Source organism: Rhipicephalus sanguineus, chromosome 4, assembly GCF_013339695.2.
Source record: "Rhipicephalus sanguineus isolate Rsan-2018 chromosome 4, BIME_Rsan_1.4, whole genome shotgun sequence".
In the NCBI taxonomy this organism is placed as follows: Eukaryota; Metazoa; Arthropoda; class Arachnida; order Ixodida; family Ixodidae; genus Rhipicephalus; species Rhipicephalus sanguineus.
Genome location: NC_051179.1, coordinates 178,628,248 through 178,644,764, shown reverse-complemented (window position 1 = coordinate 178,644,764; position 16,517 = coordinate 178,628,248). Strand labels below are relative to the sequence as shown.

The window sequence follows — 16,517 nt, the reverse complement described above, 5'->3', positions numbered from 1 at the left end:
AAGGTGCCAATATGGCTTCAGAAAAGAAATATCCACAGTTCTGACAGCAACTGGTAGTTTTACATAAATTCAAACATGTCAAATTACCTTTCATAGATAACTTGTGATGCAACACAAGAGCGCATTTACAAGAACACGGCAATTGCATTTTTGCAAAAAACACAGTCCAAGCTTATTAAAAATTTCATCTTCTTCCAATGAGTTCAGTGCTTCCTCCTCCATTATGCCTCTCTTGTGTTTCCCTTGGAATACGAATGGTGATCTAGGCAGAGAGTGAAAAACACAAAAACTACAACAACAAATTCCTGTGACAAAAACAATGCACTTTCATCCACTGCAGCACCGAAATATTACTGGAATGAAGACATCACTCATTTCAGGGCAGCAATGATGACTTACTCACATGGTACACTCAATATTTGCCTTCTGCATTAAACAAGAGTCTAGAACCCCAAAAATCTTGAAAAAATACTGTAGCGTAAGAATACTTCATATTATACTACAACAGATTTCTTAGGAACCACTTTTGGTTTCATTTCCTAGCAGGTGTACGTGCCGTGAGCTAGAAGGTGTTTATATCAGGGTTCGTACAAGTTTCAAAGGAGAAAATTCAAGGACATTCAAGGAATTTGAAGGGCCTGTCCCACGTTTTTGAAGACCGAAAAATAGCACCCAAATGTGGATTTTTTTTTTACTATAACAATGTTTCAAATTCTGACTAAATGTATTGCCCTCGTACGTATACAGTTGAAACTCAATTCAACAGTCATTACCACACCCAAATTACTTTGTTAAATCAGGAAGTTTGTAAAATCGAGAAAGGGGCTTTTCAGTCCTTCAAAACCTAAAATTTCAACATACAGACACCCAAAATCTACCACGGGTGCTCCACGCGTGCTCATGTGAAAAGTCTGTTCAGGTGTATCGAACATTGAGCCTCACTTATGTGGTCCAGGTGATGCAGGCCAGGTAGACATTCATGTGAAATATGACATGCAGCCGAAACGCAAAGACGGGGAGAACGAATGCAGTGATTATGTGAGCCAGGTGAGCAAGAAAGTAGCAACGAGACGATCAGTGTCATCTGTCGCATAAATAATGAAATAACGAAAGCCCACAGTAGCGTTCCAGTGGCAGCATCGACAGGAACAATAAATCGCCGAGGACAGACTTTTGGGCTAGTTGGTAAGCGCACGTCCTGTCCTCTTTCTGTGGTCCCTGTCTTATCAGCACTATGGCTTCAATGAACGTAATAAATCGCCGCCACCCATAGTGCCATCTGATACGTAACAGCGCAACTGTTGAGTCCACTGTTCCATGCACGTGAGTAGCGTCTAGCCTTGTCAAAATAAAAACAGGCTCGTGACAATGGGTGACAGATGCTTTAATGCAACATCATTAATGCCCGCACTTCAAGAAAAATTCCATCTGTGTAAAAAATAGAAAAAAAAAACTCTTATTTTTACATATTTCAGAAAAAGCTTCTTTAAATCGGTTTTGGTTCCAAGTTAGTTTCATTAGTTTGGGTTGACAAGAATGTGGAACCTTGTAAGTACCTGCCTGGGAATGCAAATTTTCTTCCTTAGAATCGGGTTTTGTTAGATCGAGTTTTAACTATATTATTATACTCTAGAAAAGTCTAGCCTCGATGCCATCTAAAGTAGTTCCTAATACAAAAAAAATGCAGGTGCTGAGACTTCTCTAGTATTAGCAAGGCTTGACATCATTACAGTGCACTAACCACATGCACCGCTTGCTTGACAGGGAAAAAAGCAGCATAAATGCAGAAGGCAACAGTGAAGTCATAAGGAGATAAGCAGAGAGAGAGAAAGCGAGACAAGATGCACTGACGGGTGAGGAGTGAAATGATCGATAGGACAAGGCATGAACAAACAGAATACATGCAAACTCGCACGGTGTATTGTTTCTGAAATGGAAAGTTTGCCGCATCGACGCTAGTCTCGAACAGAAAGCAGGTTGCACTGTGAGTGCACTGGCCCCGAAATTCAAGGGTTTTCAAGGACAGAACATAATCCGCCTCTTTCATTTTCCCGTGCTGCCCTCTGCCGTTTTGGTAGGGTTTTAGTCAAAGATGATGAGACGCTTCGCGACTTTTCCACTAGAGGAGAGCGCATGCACGGGGGCGTCGTGAAAAAGGCAGATTCCAGGACCTTCAAGGGCCTTGAAAATCTACTTTTCCAATTCAAGGGTTTTCAAGGTTTTCAAGGACCTGTACGAACCCTACTGCTGCTGCTGCAGGAAGCTATGACATTTTGGCCCTCTCCCGGGCCCGTTTGTTCAGCTGCTACTTGGGATACAGAACAAGTATGTGACACTATGACACGTGTACCTTGTGGGAAACAAAACTGACAAATTGATATTATAAAAGCCGCTAGAAGAAATCCTCGAGGCTTTGTACTGTTCAAACATTAAAAATGAATAGCCTAAAATGCCATCTCACAGCCGCTCCGAATGCTCCGTCTATGGCAGCTACACGCCTGTACTGCCAGCGCAATGCTGCACTGTAATTAGGCACCAGTGGGGGCTACGAAAGCAGGGCGATGAACTATTATGCCACGCTGCAACAGCATCAAAATATTCAAGATATCTGAGCAGCACTGGGATGTCTGGTCACTTTATTCAGGCCCACACAGTCTGTCATGACAGAAAGACTTCATGCAAGCTGGACGCAATGACAGCATGCCTGCATCTACAGAAGCCCCCCTTATTTTTTCTTTTTGTAGTGCAACGGAGAAACGTTCATTCTTTCGCTCATTTGTTCAATTTGTATTGAGCGTTCCCTACATCAACAATGGACCTCGTCACTATTACAATCCTTGCAATGCAGGGCATAATATAAATTTTCAATGGAGTTTAATTTACAGGAAAGTTAAATCAGTGACAACACGCACTCATCCTACTAATTCAATTTCTTTTTTCTACAGTGCCTTTCCATCCGCTGCTCTATGCACTACAATTAACGAGTCACCCAAAAACAAACCTGCTGTTATCCCAACGTTAGTGTTCATCTACAGTGCATGGATGCAGCCACAGACACAAAAATTCCGAGCACAAGACAAGCACACTAGCTGAGCTTAGTTGAATGACAGGCTCTGTACAGCACAAGCAGTGCCAATGAGCTGCTGCTGCTAAGTTTGAGATCAGCTTGCCACAAGTGCCATGCACATGCTTTATACGTCCATGTATAGAAGTATGCATGTTTCATTGCAGATGAATTGTTGTCGTGGCATGACCCTTTTGTAGCAACCATTACACTTACAAAGAGGACATCTGTGAACTTGCACTTATATAAGAAGTATGCCTGTACATGCAATCTCTTGACATTGACCTTAAGCATATGTTGCCAAACAACACAGGCAAAGTGTAGTGCCACCTATTCTATCCTTCCAGACAAATGTGACTAACGTATTTACAATGAAAGTGCACAGAACTATTACACTGATGGGTAGCTAGAAACTACCGCACTCAAGCTACTAGCAACAATGCCATCACCGAGGGCACAAAGTAGGGCCACTAACGAAGCCACATGAAAATCCACAAATTGCCTACGTTTTGATATTCGCATGCTGAACCTAATTATTAAGATGCTTGCCTCGTTTAACAGGCAGAGAAGTACAGACAAGAGAAGTGTCAAGAATATATTGCTGCTTACAGCACCATTACACGAACAGAAACCAGGGAACAGGCACGAACAATCCCATACACTAATACATACAAGGAAACTGAATTAGTAGCTTACATTGAAGGATTTAATTGCACTTGCTAGCAATATAATAGCTAGGCTAAACTTTTGCATTACTCAGCTACACAAAAACCAAATTAATCAAAAAATACTACCATAACCACTATGAATTGGTGGAGAGCAAAAGGTAATTGACGCAATAAACCAATTAAGTTAAAACAAATGACTATTCACAGTGGTACTTACAAAGTGAAACCTGCGAAACCAAAAGCCATCAACACACCACAAGTAGGTCTGACTGTACAAGCAATGCTGGGCAGTATCAAAGATACATACATGTATCTTAGATACTGTTTGGGTATCTTGTATTTGTATTGTGATACGTCTCGCAAGGCAAGTATCTGTACCTGTATTTCCGATACATTTAAATGTATCGTGTATCTTAAATACAAGCAATAGCAACACCACCGTGTGAAACAATAAATGTTGATTGAACTCCGCTTCTCAATCTAATACTGCTGCCACTACGCCACATGAATACAAAATTCTTTTAACTTTCCGCCAGAGTCCTCCAACTAGGGCAGGCAATGCCATCTGCGAGTGCTTATTGGTGGAGCAGAAGGACTTGTTCTTGGGCTAGTTGGTGCTTGCTAATAATCATCATGTAGTGCGAAAAGACAAAACGGACAAACAGAACCTACAAACCACAGGAGCAGAGTCACACGGTGGCGCTCGCGCCATCTCGACAATCACAAGCACGCGAACGTATGCGCACATCCAACCTTTCGCTTTCTTGGTATTTCCTTTCTTCTTTGTTGTGTCGGTGCCATGACACTTGATCGTAGCCACTGTACTGTGCCGCATACTCCAATGCGTGTGGCGTCTTTCATGCAAATTATGATGCCGCTGTAGTGTCGTTATCGAAGTTTCTCTTGCGTGGTGCTTCGTTACGAAGTCCGAAGAATACAAGAATGGGGTTGCTTTGCGTCTCACGGGTTTCGGACAGTGATTTGAAAGATATCGTGAGTGCAAGTTTGACTTGCATACGATAGGATTGATTTATTAACTACACCACAATCTGCGCTGATGCTAGATGAAATAGAACAAGCATTTATCTCAGAAGATATCTTGGTGTATGGTTTCTTTGTTCTTCCTGCTAAATTATTCAAGGAGCTCTTTTAGTCATAATTTGATTGTTAGCACAAGCGCTTTTTTTTTGCTGACCTCCATTTGCATTCCATACATTACCCTGTAGGCCTCTGTATAGTTTTTGCCTGTCTGTTTAGTGCAACCTACAGGTCTTTTGTAAGCTGCTGCTAAAATATGTTCTCTTCTTATTTTTAATTGTCTGTGTCATTCCTACCGTTTACATATCTACATTCCATTTGAGTTTGCTATTATACCAAGATGGTTTGCAGAAGTGTTGAAAGGCGGGCAAGTTGGTATAGGTTCATACTGAAAATTGGCAGCGCAAACAAACGGGACACAGAAGAGGAACAGAAGAGGTATATATTATCTTCTGTGAATAAATCCAAGTTTCAGTCTGCGCCTGTTTGTGTTCCTCTTCTGTGTCCCGTTTGTTTGCGCTGCCAATTTTCAGTAAGTACCAAGATGGTGTTGAGGACAAACGTAAATAATCTGGGTGTATAGTCAACTGCCGATTTTTCGGACACCCGATTTTCTGGACATGCTCGAAAATTCGGATGCTTTCGCGGCACCGTCACCAGCCCCATAGACGTCAATGGTTGAGACGTCGGAAATTTCGGACGCTAAAACTCTTCGGCATCTGATTTTTCGGACTTTCTGCCCAAATTGCAGGTCCGAAAGGCAATAATTGAAGCCCCCACCTCTGCCGCGTCTATCATGTCGTAGGTTAGAACCAGCGCTTTCGCTAGTCGACCTGTTTGCGACAGGAGGAGAGTCCGAAAGTCAGCTTTGTCACGATGCCGAAGTGTTATGGGGTGAAGCGGACCGGAATTCAAAGGGGCCGCTATCGGCGCCGTGCGGCGATGTCTTTACGAATAAGCAGTGGAAATGCACAAAGGCGTGATGGCGGCAGATGGCAAACGCGCCAGTAGAGCTCAATCGCTGACAAGCCTTACGATAAGCATCTTCAGTCAACTGCTCGATAGTGCATGTGGCCAGGTGCAGTTGCATGCGTAGTGCACGCATTTAATAGCACGCCGCGCCGCCATTCGTGCTGCCTCTTGGTGCGAGACCGCTAAGTGCACCGCACAGATGCGTTGCCTTCACGAACGAAACCAGCTCATCATCGTACAGCGATCACATCACACTGGCGGAGGTACAGGCGGACTTGGCTGCACGTAAGTGGAAGTGCGGGCAGCAACGCATTGACAACTTTTTTCAGTCACCGGGACCCTGAAGTGTCAATAAAAGTTTTTTTTTTTCTGACGCATTAGTTTTTTTGGACCTTCGATAATTCGGACTTATTTACGTTCCCCGTGGAGTCCGAATTATCGGTCGTCGACTGTAGCTAGAGCATACAGTAAAGAAAATTCTGCTTACGACCTCGTAAAATAGCGAAATTGAGTTTGCATTATAATAATGGAAAATATAAGCAAACATATGTTAAAGATAAGGGAATTGGAGAAACATTATAATACCAATGAAGGAAAGAAGATGGTTTTTAAGGGCTCGTTTTTCTTTGTTAGACAGAATACTAATGAGAACTAACAGACAATAATGCCAAGGAAAGTATAGGACATGTCACTTGTAACAATTGGGATATAAATGTGAAGAAAGTAAAGTGGACAAAAAGATAACTTGCTGCCGGCAGGGAGTGAACCTGTGACCTTCGAATAATGCGTCCCATGCTCTACCACTGAGCTACGGCGGCGGCCATCCCCCCGTGCACTTTACAGGGTATATATGCGCATTTAAACCTAGGAGTGTTAGTCAGCGCTGATCGCAGCTATGGCGGCGAGTGTGGAACACTATTTTCTGCCTTTTTGGCGACACATAGCACGTGATCTTTTTACGAGCTGGCAGCTGACCAATAATCCCTCGCATACTACCTGAAGGCATCAACTCTGCCAGAACAAGACCCTTGCTATGAATGAAGGAAAGAAGATTGTTTTTAAGGGCTCGTTTTCTTTGTTAGACAGAATATTAATGAGAACTAACAGACAATAATGCCAAGGAAAGTATAGGAGATAAATGTTACAAATGACATCTCCTATACTTTCTTTGGCACTATTGTCTGTTAGTTCTCATTATTATAATACCAAGTACTTCGTTTTTCTCATGCGCGTCCCCATGAGCCACTTCATGCTATTTTCTATAGAAACTGAGTTTTCTTTGTTACTCTCTAGTAACGACGAATACATATCAACTCGCCCAGTTTTCTGCTCCCGAGTTTTCTATTGTATGACCTTAAAGGGACACTAAAGAGAAACCATGAATCAGTTTACATCGATAAATTGTGCTCTGAGAACTCTGATGTAGTTAATTTTGCCATCATAGGTTTATTAATAAAAGAGAAAATGAAGTTTAAAGTTTCATTTTTAAATTTCGCGCCCAAATCTCCGCACGTGACGTCACGGATTTCAAAGTGTATTTATTGTATTTTGGCACCACTGGCTCAACAAAATTACCCGTAAGTTAAGTCTATGGCCCCATTAGAGGACAATGTACTTTATTTTTACAAATTGGGAACTACGTAGTCCCTAGTAGGCACCATCAAAACATGTGACATCACGGTGAATGGTGCGAAAACTTCAAGGTGGTGTCGCCACCCACATTTTGTTTTTGCACGTTTTCTCGCTTACCAAGCATCTTCTCGCAGCAAGCGTGGTATTTTTGGTATCATGAAAGAGTACTTTACTAATATGAGAAAGATTGTTTTGCTCTTAACTTTTAACATCTAATTTGACAATGCATCAAACTCAACTGTCAGACTCTAGAGGTACTGCCTGTACCGTGCTTATACATGGTGCTTCGCATAACTAGAACCAAATATTTAAAAAAGGGATTCACTTCAAATGAATGAAACCAACAACATAGTTTGACATCATGCGGCGCTCATTAGGGTATTTTCATATTGAGCTTAGTTGGTTAAATGGTAAATTACCCGAGATCAATTATGCAAACTTTTAATATTCACTTTAGGGCCACGTGCTTTTCGGTACGTTGTATAGGGCATTCTGAAACGACCGATCTTTTTTTTTTGTGCCAACATATATGCTGCGTGGTCATTTTTTTCGACATTTGAAGAAAGCCTGCGACATATGACCACGTCACTGTGTTCGTGCCCTACTGTACTGTGCAGCGCTCTCAAATGCGATTCGAGCGAAACAACCGGCGCATGGACCGCGGCAAAATGAATGAACGGCCGCGGCTCTAGGCATGGGTTCCCATTGCGTCATGGCAAGGAAACGCCATCGTCGCTGAGAAGCGGCAGGCTGACGGTCTGCGTGCCAGTTGTTGCGCTCGAAGCGCGTTTGAGAGCCCCGTAGTACGGCAGAGCATGACCACAGTAACGCGGTTTTATTTCACACTTCGCGGGCTCTCTTTAAAAGCCAGAAAAAATCACCTTGCAGCATGTATGCAGGCCTAAAAAATTCGATCCGTCGTTTTGGAATAACACTACGATGTGACAAAATGCACATGGCCTATCTACCTAACTTCTATCTAAGAAGAAATGTTAAAAGATTGCACGTTAGTGAATATGGTGCTAACTAATGCTTTACCCCCACAGATAATTAGAATATTAAAAGTCATTGCAGTGTTATGCCATATATGTAGACACAATGTGTGAAAAAAAAATTGCTACCAGCATTGTTGCTGCTGTACAGCTGACGCGTGATCCAGTAGTGCGAAATAGGTAATACGTTTCCGGACAAGGTAAGACTGCACAGCGGTATTTGCACCATTTCGCGAAGGCTTGTTATGGATGTTCTTGTAAGTTGATGACAACTGATGCTAGCTAGTCAGGAAGTAGAGCAGCGACACCCATCGATTAGAAAAGTGACACGCAAAACCCTTGACAGCGCAGCGTATAAAGATCTGTCATGCTAAACAGCCAAACCAATCCTAATAAGTTGTTTCGCAACAAAACTAATATACTTTGAACAAGAAAGACCGAACTTTTGGGATACTAACAGATATTTCATTAAAATTAAACAAAGTCGTTTGCAGTTAAGAAATTCTGAAGCAAACGTTTTTGTACATACGCGTTTGCTGCTTCATTATATAGACTTATACTAACAAATCTGCAGTTGCATACAAAGTTGCCCTGATCTAGGAACTGAATCTGCCAGCAAGCCATATCTGGGGCAGTTACCCCGCCACTGAGCAGCACAGCACCAATCTGCAATGTGCTCCAACATTTTTATTATACTACTGACAATTTTTAAAATTCACTCTTCCCTTAACATATGCCATAATACCAGTTCATTCAATAATAATTGTTGGGCTTTTCCATCCCAAAACGATATGACAGATGCCGTAGTAGACGGCTCTGTAAATTTTGACCACCTGGAGTTCTTTAACATGCCTATATCTAGGCACACGGGCCTCCAGCATTTTACCAGTTCGTTTGGTTGGCAAGATTACCTGTTCAGAAAAGCATGGTAAAGGGTTCAATCCTTGGGCAACAATACATTTTTATTCTTGCACTGCAAACATTTCCCAAAGAGCCTGTATCCCCAAGTTGCTTTCAGATGACTTTCTCTAACCCGAGACATTTCACGTACATTCATGTCGTGGATGATTGATTTCTTTTAGGAAGAAACTTGCTCCATGCTTTGAAATACTACAGTTTTATCCCTGTTAACACAGCTTGCTTTCTTTGTCCTTTTAACCTTTGCCACATGTGTGATTTTCTGTGGTGCTATACTTTCACGTGCACATGCAATACGCAGAACCAATGGAAGAACATCTTTTCTTTGCCTTTATTGACAACAGGAGCCCTGCACCTGCAGCGTTTGATGGTAGGGAAGCATACAAATGAAATAAGTGTTTGCCACAATCCGGAGGATAAGATGCCCAGAGATATAAAGCTAGCCTTTCTGGTGTGTCAAGTGCCATGAGCAGTATTGCATAATCACCACTTTCTGTAAATCTGCAACAAATCAGTGGGAGACATTCTGCATGACACAACTGTAGGAGAAAAAGTAAAATTAAGCAAATGCTGTGTGCAGCTGGCAAAAGACGCAAAACGTTTGGGCATTCCGAGACTTGTCAATCTCTGTCACAATAAGACAAAAGAATACGTTTTCCACCACCACTGCTATATGTCGCAGTGCAGTAGTAAGCCTGACGAAAACGCCTTTGAGAAGTTTACCGCATGTTTATGGCATGCTCCCTGCCACATCTTTCCTTTTTTTTGTCAAAACAGAGAACATACGGGATTTAATTTGATGCCGCTAAAAAGATGTACTTGCACAATAATATGAGCAAAAGACCTAAAACGAACTGAACAAGTGTCTGAATTTAAGCTAGTGGTAAGCTAGTTGGTAGTGGCTCCACGTATCAAAGGCATACAAGAGGAAAAGCAAAAAGAAAATGCTTACATGGAGCACTCAGTTCTCAGTTCATTGGTCCAGCGTTTAGATAACCAAAATAATCGAGACACAAAGTATGCAATGCTTACTTGGTTCACAGCACCGTCTATAGATCTAAAATATTTTCTTACCATGCTCGGAAATAGAACTTACACCTACATTCAATAACTGAAATTTTCAATTCGGCACCCATATTCACAACTTTTTCAAAGTAGATTTTAAAAAAATTTTTGGGTTGGCGATAAACGTGCACTTAGCCTAACTTCTGTCGGGAATGGGCAGCAATAGGACTGTTCCTATTACAACAGAACCATGTTCACAGGTTCACATTCTCCTAACTGTCAAGTCATATTTTCACCATGAACACCTAATCTTTTATGTTCCTATTTTGTACATCACTGTTCTGCATTTTTTACTGATGCAGGCAAAATATAAAGCTTATTGTACAAATGTGTTGTATTCAATGGATGAACCGGCCTCATTCCCGACATGGGCAAACCTTCCACATCAACACACACCACTGCCTCCTGCATGCCTACAAGTGAGGCAGTAACTCTTCACATACGTGAACACTCCATTACCAGCACTGTGTCTACTCGTTCTTTTTGTTCTACCCTTTGTCTGCTGAGCTGTCTCTTGAAGATTACGCAAGTACTACCAACTTTCTCAGCTATAAACAACTTTGCATTCTCTAAACCAACAAATACACACACGCTCGAATTTAATACACAGTATAATGTGGCTGCATACAACTGCGCAAAACCCCGAAACAAACTGCTCTGTGCCGTGTCAGGCAAGTGCTCAAAATAAAAGCAGCAGCGTGGCATGCAAACACAAAGAAGACAAAGCGTGAATAGCAGCAAGAGGAAAGCAGGAATGCGAGGAAAATAAAGATGAAGCTACAGCCCTCAGCCCGGCGGTGACTGCATTCACCTAAAAAAGCCACCGTGCTGCTAAGTGCACGCATAGAAAAACAGTTTCTTAAAGGGACACTTAACAGAAGAAAAATTTCCCTTCTAAAAGCAAATTACGTTTCTCGAATACCAAATGCTCCTTTCCTACTGTGAGAAGATGCTTGGTAAGCCAGGAATGGCCAAAAAAGAAAACCTGAGTGCCAGCAGTGCCCTCATCTTCCCACACCGGCTCATTCTGATGATTTTGATGGTGTATGCTAGGGCCTACATACTAGATCTTCATAGGCAATCATGGATTACGTTGTGTTTTAAAGGCGCAGGACATTTTGCTGAGCCAATGTGCCCCCCCCCCCCCCCCACACAACCCTTCAACACTAACTAGCATTTTTAGCCAATTGTAATACGATGACGTTGCACTGGCATACACAAATTGTTTTGGCATAAGATGCCATGAGCGAAGGTGCCATTGTCATTTTCTGCCCTAATAATGAACATATAATAGCGAAATCAAAGACAACAGACTTATCAGATAATTTATCAGTTTAAACTGATTAAGCATACCGTGTCCTCTCAAAAATTGCTTGCAACAAAATGTGCAAAACACTAATTTTGAATGAAGAGCAATAAAAGCACTCAGCTCACTTATTTTTTTTTTTCAATTGACAGATATGTCACAAGCTAAGACCTGCTGTCCTACCACTTCGACAGCTTCTGTGATTAGGAATACATGTCATATACACACCATGATACTGCTAGCACAGACTCCCCCACACACCCCCCACTAGACTCTCATGCACTTGATACAGAAGTCTCAATACAGAAGCCTCTGTGCTCCCCCCTTTCTCTCTTAGGTCAGTAGGAACCACTCCCCCCCTGTGCGCATGCCTATGGTCGCAACAACTACCAGCTCCCTGCAAACATGATGTAGTTGGCACGAGCTCCTCAGCTGTCATGCTGTCACTCGGATGATGCATTTCTGAAGTGTGTATTAAAGGAGTACTGACACGAATTTTGAAAGCAGAGTTTACTCCGCTGTACAAATCTCCCGTATACAGAGATAGCACTGACCAAGCGTAAAACTTAGAAAATGCTGATAAGATATCTGATTTCGACATAAAAGTCAATTTTCACAGGGCACACCTACTGGCATTAACACTAGTGTGATGTCAAGTTACAGCATCAATTCTGGCGACTTCATGCACCAGTTGCGATGATATGTGGGGGTGCTATTGCTCCCTGTAAAGCAGCATGTGCCTCATGGCACCCACGCGTCCCGTGCATAGGGCACAGTCAGGTTAAACGGCCGCCGAGCGAGCAGTGGCGCTGTGCTCGCGCGGGTTAGGGTTAGCGTGGTGGCGCCGCCTGCGGGAGAAGCTAGGCTGGCGGATAGAAAACAGGAGCGACTCTCTTTGGGTTTGGCAGCGTGCGTGGATGGCCGTCACCCGTGGTGGGTCCGTGGGCGACGATACCGCGACTAGTCTCCCACGGGCCCCTCGTGGTGAGTCGAACATCGGTGAAGACGCATTTGCGGTGCATTGCATGTCTTATGTTGTCTTGAGTGTGGGTTATGTTTTCCAGGTATTGTATAAATATTGTGTAAGGTTACTAAGCGTGCTACTAGTTGTGTATCAGATTCGGCATGAGAGCTCGGCGTATGTAAAAAGTAAGATAATAAACGCACACATGTTGTTGCACGACCACATGAACTGTCTCCATGTGTTCCGAGAGCGGCGATATCTCTCAGACCCACAGACGTCGAGTAGTACCAAAACATGCAAAATGGCTGCTCATGCATCACTAATGGAGCCATGGAGTGCAGCAGCCGTGAAAATGTCACGATATCTTGTGAAAGCACGTGACAAGAAGCTCATACAGTTGTACCGTCACGAAACAGCACTTCCGTGCACAGTGTCAAGAGCACATGCACGAGGAACCACGTGACTTTTCTTCGGGAGCTTCGAAGTGAATAAAAGTTCAGTTGTTTGGGACGCGTGTTGCTCATACTCGTTTAGCTCGGCCTAGCTGCGCGTTCCAACAATGGTGATCCGGAATCGCAATGCAACCCGGGGCTCAGCATCAACGTTGCTATGACTTCGACGTCGACGACAGACTCAACGACTATGACTTCGAAGTGCACGACGGGCACTACACCAACAGTCTCCTCAGTTGACGGTAAACTGCCCCCTTTTGGACCGCAGACACCGCACTCTGGCTTATTCAAGTAGAGTCACAGTTCGCAGCACGACGCTTCACAGCAGACCTTACCAATACCACTACGTCGTAAGCAGCCTCCCGCCACCCATAGCCCGTAATACACCGAGACGTCCGAAGTTGGACACGGGAGTGCCTATCATGTCACTGCTCCAAATTGCAGCGCCATACTGTGACCCCCTTAGGATCCTTGCCTGAGCCGGACACTCGATTTTCCCAAGTGCATTTGGACCTTGCGGGACCACTGCCTTATTGCCAAAGGCAAAACTACTTACTAACTTACGTCAACTGCTTCACGCGGTGGCCGGAAGCCATCGGCATCCCAGATACGACTGCCGATACTGTTGCCCGCGTTGTCATTCACCACTGGGTAACACGATTAGGAGTTCCCATCAACAGTGGCAACGGATCGCGGAACGCAATTCGAGTCAGCCCTATTCGGGAACCATGTGCATCAGAACAACGGCCTACCATCCCATCAAGAACGGTATGGTGGAAAGGTTCCATCACCAGCTGAAGACTAGCCTGACGGCAACTTCAAGTCACAGTTGGGTAGAGGTGCTACCCCTGGTTTTATTGAGAATTAGGATGGCTCTGAAAGAGAACATTGGCTGCTGCTTGGTTGAACTCGTATACGGCACAACACTTTGCCTTCTGGGAGAGTTTGTAGCCAACAGTAAATACTCAAACGCCCAGGCCAACAACAATTACGCCCTGCGACTGCGGGACATTATGAACAAGCTACGCGCTGTCCCTCTGCGTCTGCCAGCACCACGGCTTGTCCACGTTCATAGTGATCTCTCCTCCTGCTCTCACGTGTTTGTAAGGCACGACGCTGTACAGCGTCCAATCCAGCCCCCATATGACGGGTCGTTCAAGGTGGTGAAACGAGGAGAAAAGCACGTCACGATCGACGAGGTGGCCGTCATGACGTGATTTCGCTGGACTGCATAAAACCTGAGCACGTGGACAGCAACAGTGAAGTGCGTGAATCATCTCAAGTTCCACAAGGACTACCAGCAGACCAGACTGAATCGGCCCAACCAGTCATCGAAAGGTTCACATGGTGTGGACAGCGTACAAGACCTCCGTTGTGAATGAACTTATGAACCGCAGCTCATTGTTGACCCATTCGGGAGTATTGCAGCATTGCGAAACGGCGCTTCCGTGCACAATGCCAAGAGCGCATGCTCGAGGAACCACGTGACTTTTCTTCGGGAGCTTCGGAGTGAATAAAAGTTCAGTTGTTGTTTGGGACGCATGCTGCTTATACTCGTTTAGCTTGGCCTAGTCGCACGTTCCAACACAGTGTTGTGACATCAGGGTACAGGATGAACTGAAACTAGCTCTTAAAGACATGTAACTATTTTTCAGGGCACACTCACGCATACCAGTAGACATTCAAGGCTCTTGAGGGCTTGGCCTTTCATTTGATGCAAAAAGACGACAACTGAAAATTTTTGTGTCGTACCCCTTTAAATGTATGAGTGTTATGCTATGTCTTGGTATGTCTCTGCCCAGGAGTCTCCTAACCCTTATGTTTGTTCTAAATGATGCATTTCCAACGCTGAGAGACTTGTGATGGGTGGGGCTCTAGGTGAGAGCTACTACACTGCACTAGTTCATCAGCAGTTATCAGTGGCCTCATTTCACAGCCCTGCATGTTACACTGTCAGGTCTGATTTGTGTCATCCCATGTGCAGGTCTTGTGTGAGATACGAGTCCTCATTTACTGAGGCTGGAATCCACACAGGGTTGGTGCTATACCAGTTTCTTACAAATGCTTGGTCGTGTGGCACTAATGACCTTGCCACCCGCCTTTGTGCACAGAAAACCACTTCTGATAATAAAACTGCCCTAACAAAGTGAGTGACAGGCCTCTCAAAGGCTAACATGGCTGGGGCCACCCTAAGCAGCAGCAGCAGTGGTTAGAGAGAGACAGAGGCCGTTAGTTAAGATGAAGAGAGAACAGGGAGCCAGGGGAAGAGGAAGGAGCCAGCGAAATAGGACTACCGAGGATTACCGGCGCACTGATAAAGGAGTCCTCGTAGTTCCTCGGGTTGATGCGCAGCACCCCCTGCAAAGAGCACACACAGCAAGGCACTGTCACAGCACTGGTCAAATGCACATCAGCCCAAAGGGCCAAGCATCACACTACAGCAGCAATTTCATGATACCAGCAGAAAATGACAAGGCACAAAAAACAAACAAGGCCACGAGACAAGTGCTGACTTGCAACTAATTCGTTCACAAAGTAACCTGAGCATATATAACATTGAGGTAATAATCTACACATATACCGCAGCAACGACAATCGCTGCACAGTACTCTCTGCACAGTGAGCCATCCAGGCGTGTGAGAGCAATATCAAAGCCTGCTTAACGTAGCCAGAACTCTATTGTGCAGCGTGAACTGCTTCGACTACCGACATTCCTGTTCCCATCTTGGTGTTTGAATAGTATACACATGTCAGTAAATATCGATGAGCACTAACAAGCATGACAAAGTGCAGACAGACAAGTGCAGACTCATTCCCTAAATTAACAAGGCGTGCTCTTTTAGGCCAACATTTATGCATCAGCGAATGGGTCCCCTGTACTTTCAGTTATATGAAAGCAAAAAACAATACAAAACGTTCAATTGTACTTACTAACATATTTTTAGAGCTGTGCAAATAGCAAAATTTCGGGTCTGAAGCGAATTCAAATAACAAGTAGGAGTGCGAATCTAATAATTTTCGAATATTTTTCTAATACTTCAAAACAAAATTACAAAAAAAAGTTGCAGAGGACCCTAGGCATACCCTTACGAGCTAGGAACATGGAAGTGCTTCTTCTGGCTAGGTTGATGAAGCACTGGAGGGGTGCTAAGTCGTGTTCCCTAGATGTCTTATAAAGAATGAGAAAATGCTGAGGGCGAATTGTGTTTACAGTCGAACCTCGATATATCGAATGGCACGGCGATCGCGAAATAGTTCGATATATCCAGAATTCGATATAAAAAATCACATAAAAAATGCGTCAAGAACTTGTGGAAAACAACCAACGAACCAATCGTGGTGCAGTAAATACTCACTTGAAGATTCAAACAATGTATTTATTGTGTTGGCTTAAAATACTGAAAAAGAGTAGCCTGCTTTTTGTTGGCAATGGCGTGTTTGACGAC

At 43.8% G+C, this 16,517-nt stretch overlaps 1 protein-coding gene across 1 annotated transcript in view; it reads right to left on the bottom strand.

The window, feature by feature from the left end:
* The window catches only part of LOC119390932 (DIS3-like exonuclease 2), a 167,603-nt gene that overhangs the window by 118,174 nt on the left and 32,912 nt on the right, over positions 1 to 16,517 (bottom strand). The window contains 1 exon segment of the mRNA XM_037658648.2: positions 15,376 to 15,429. Within this exon segment, the coding sequence (XP_037514576.1) occupies positions 15,376 to 15,429 (54 nt within the window).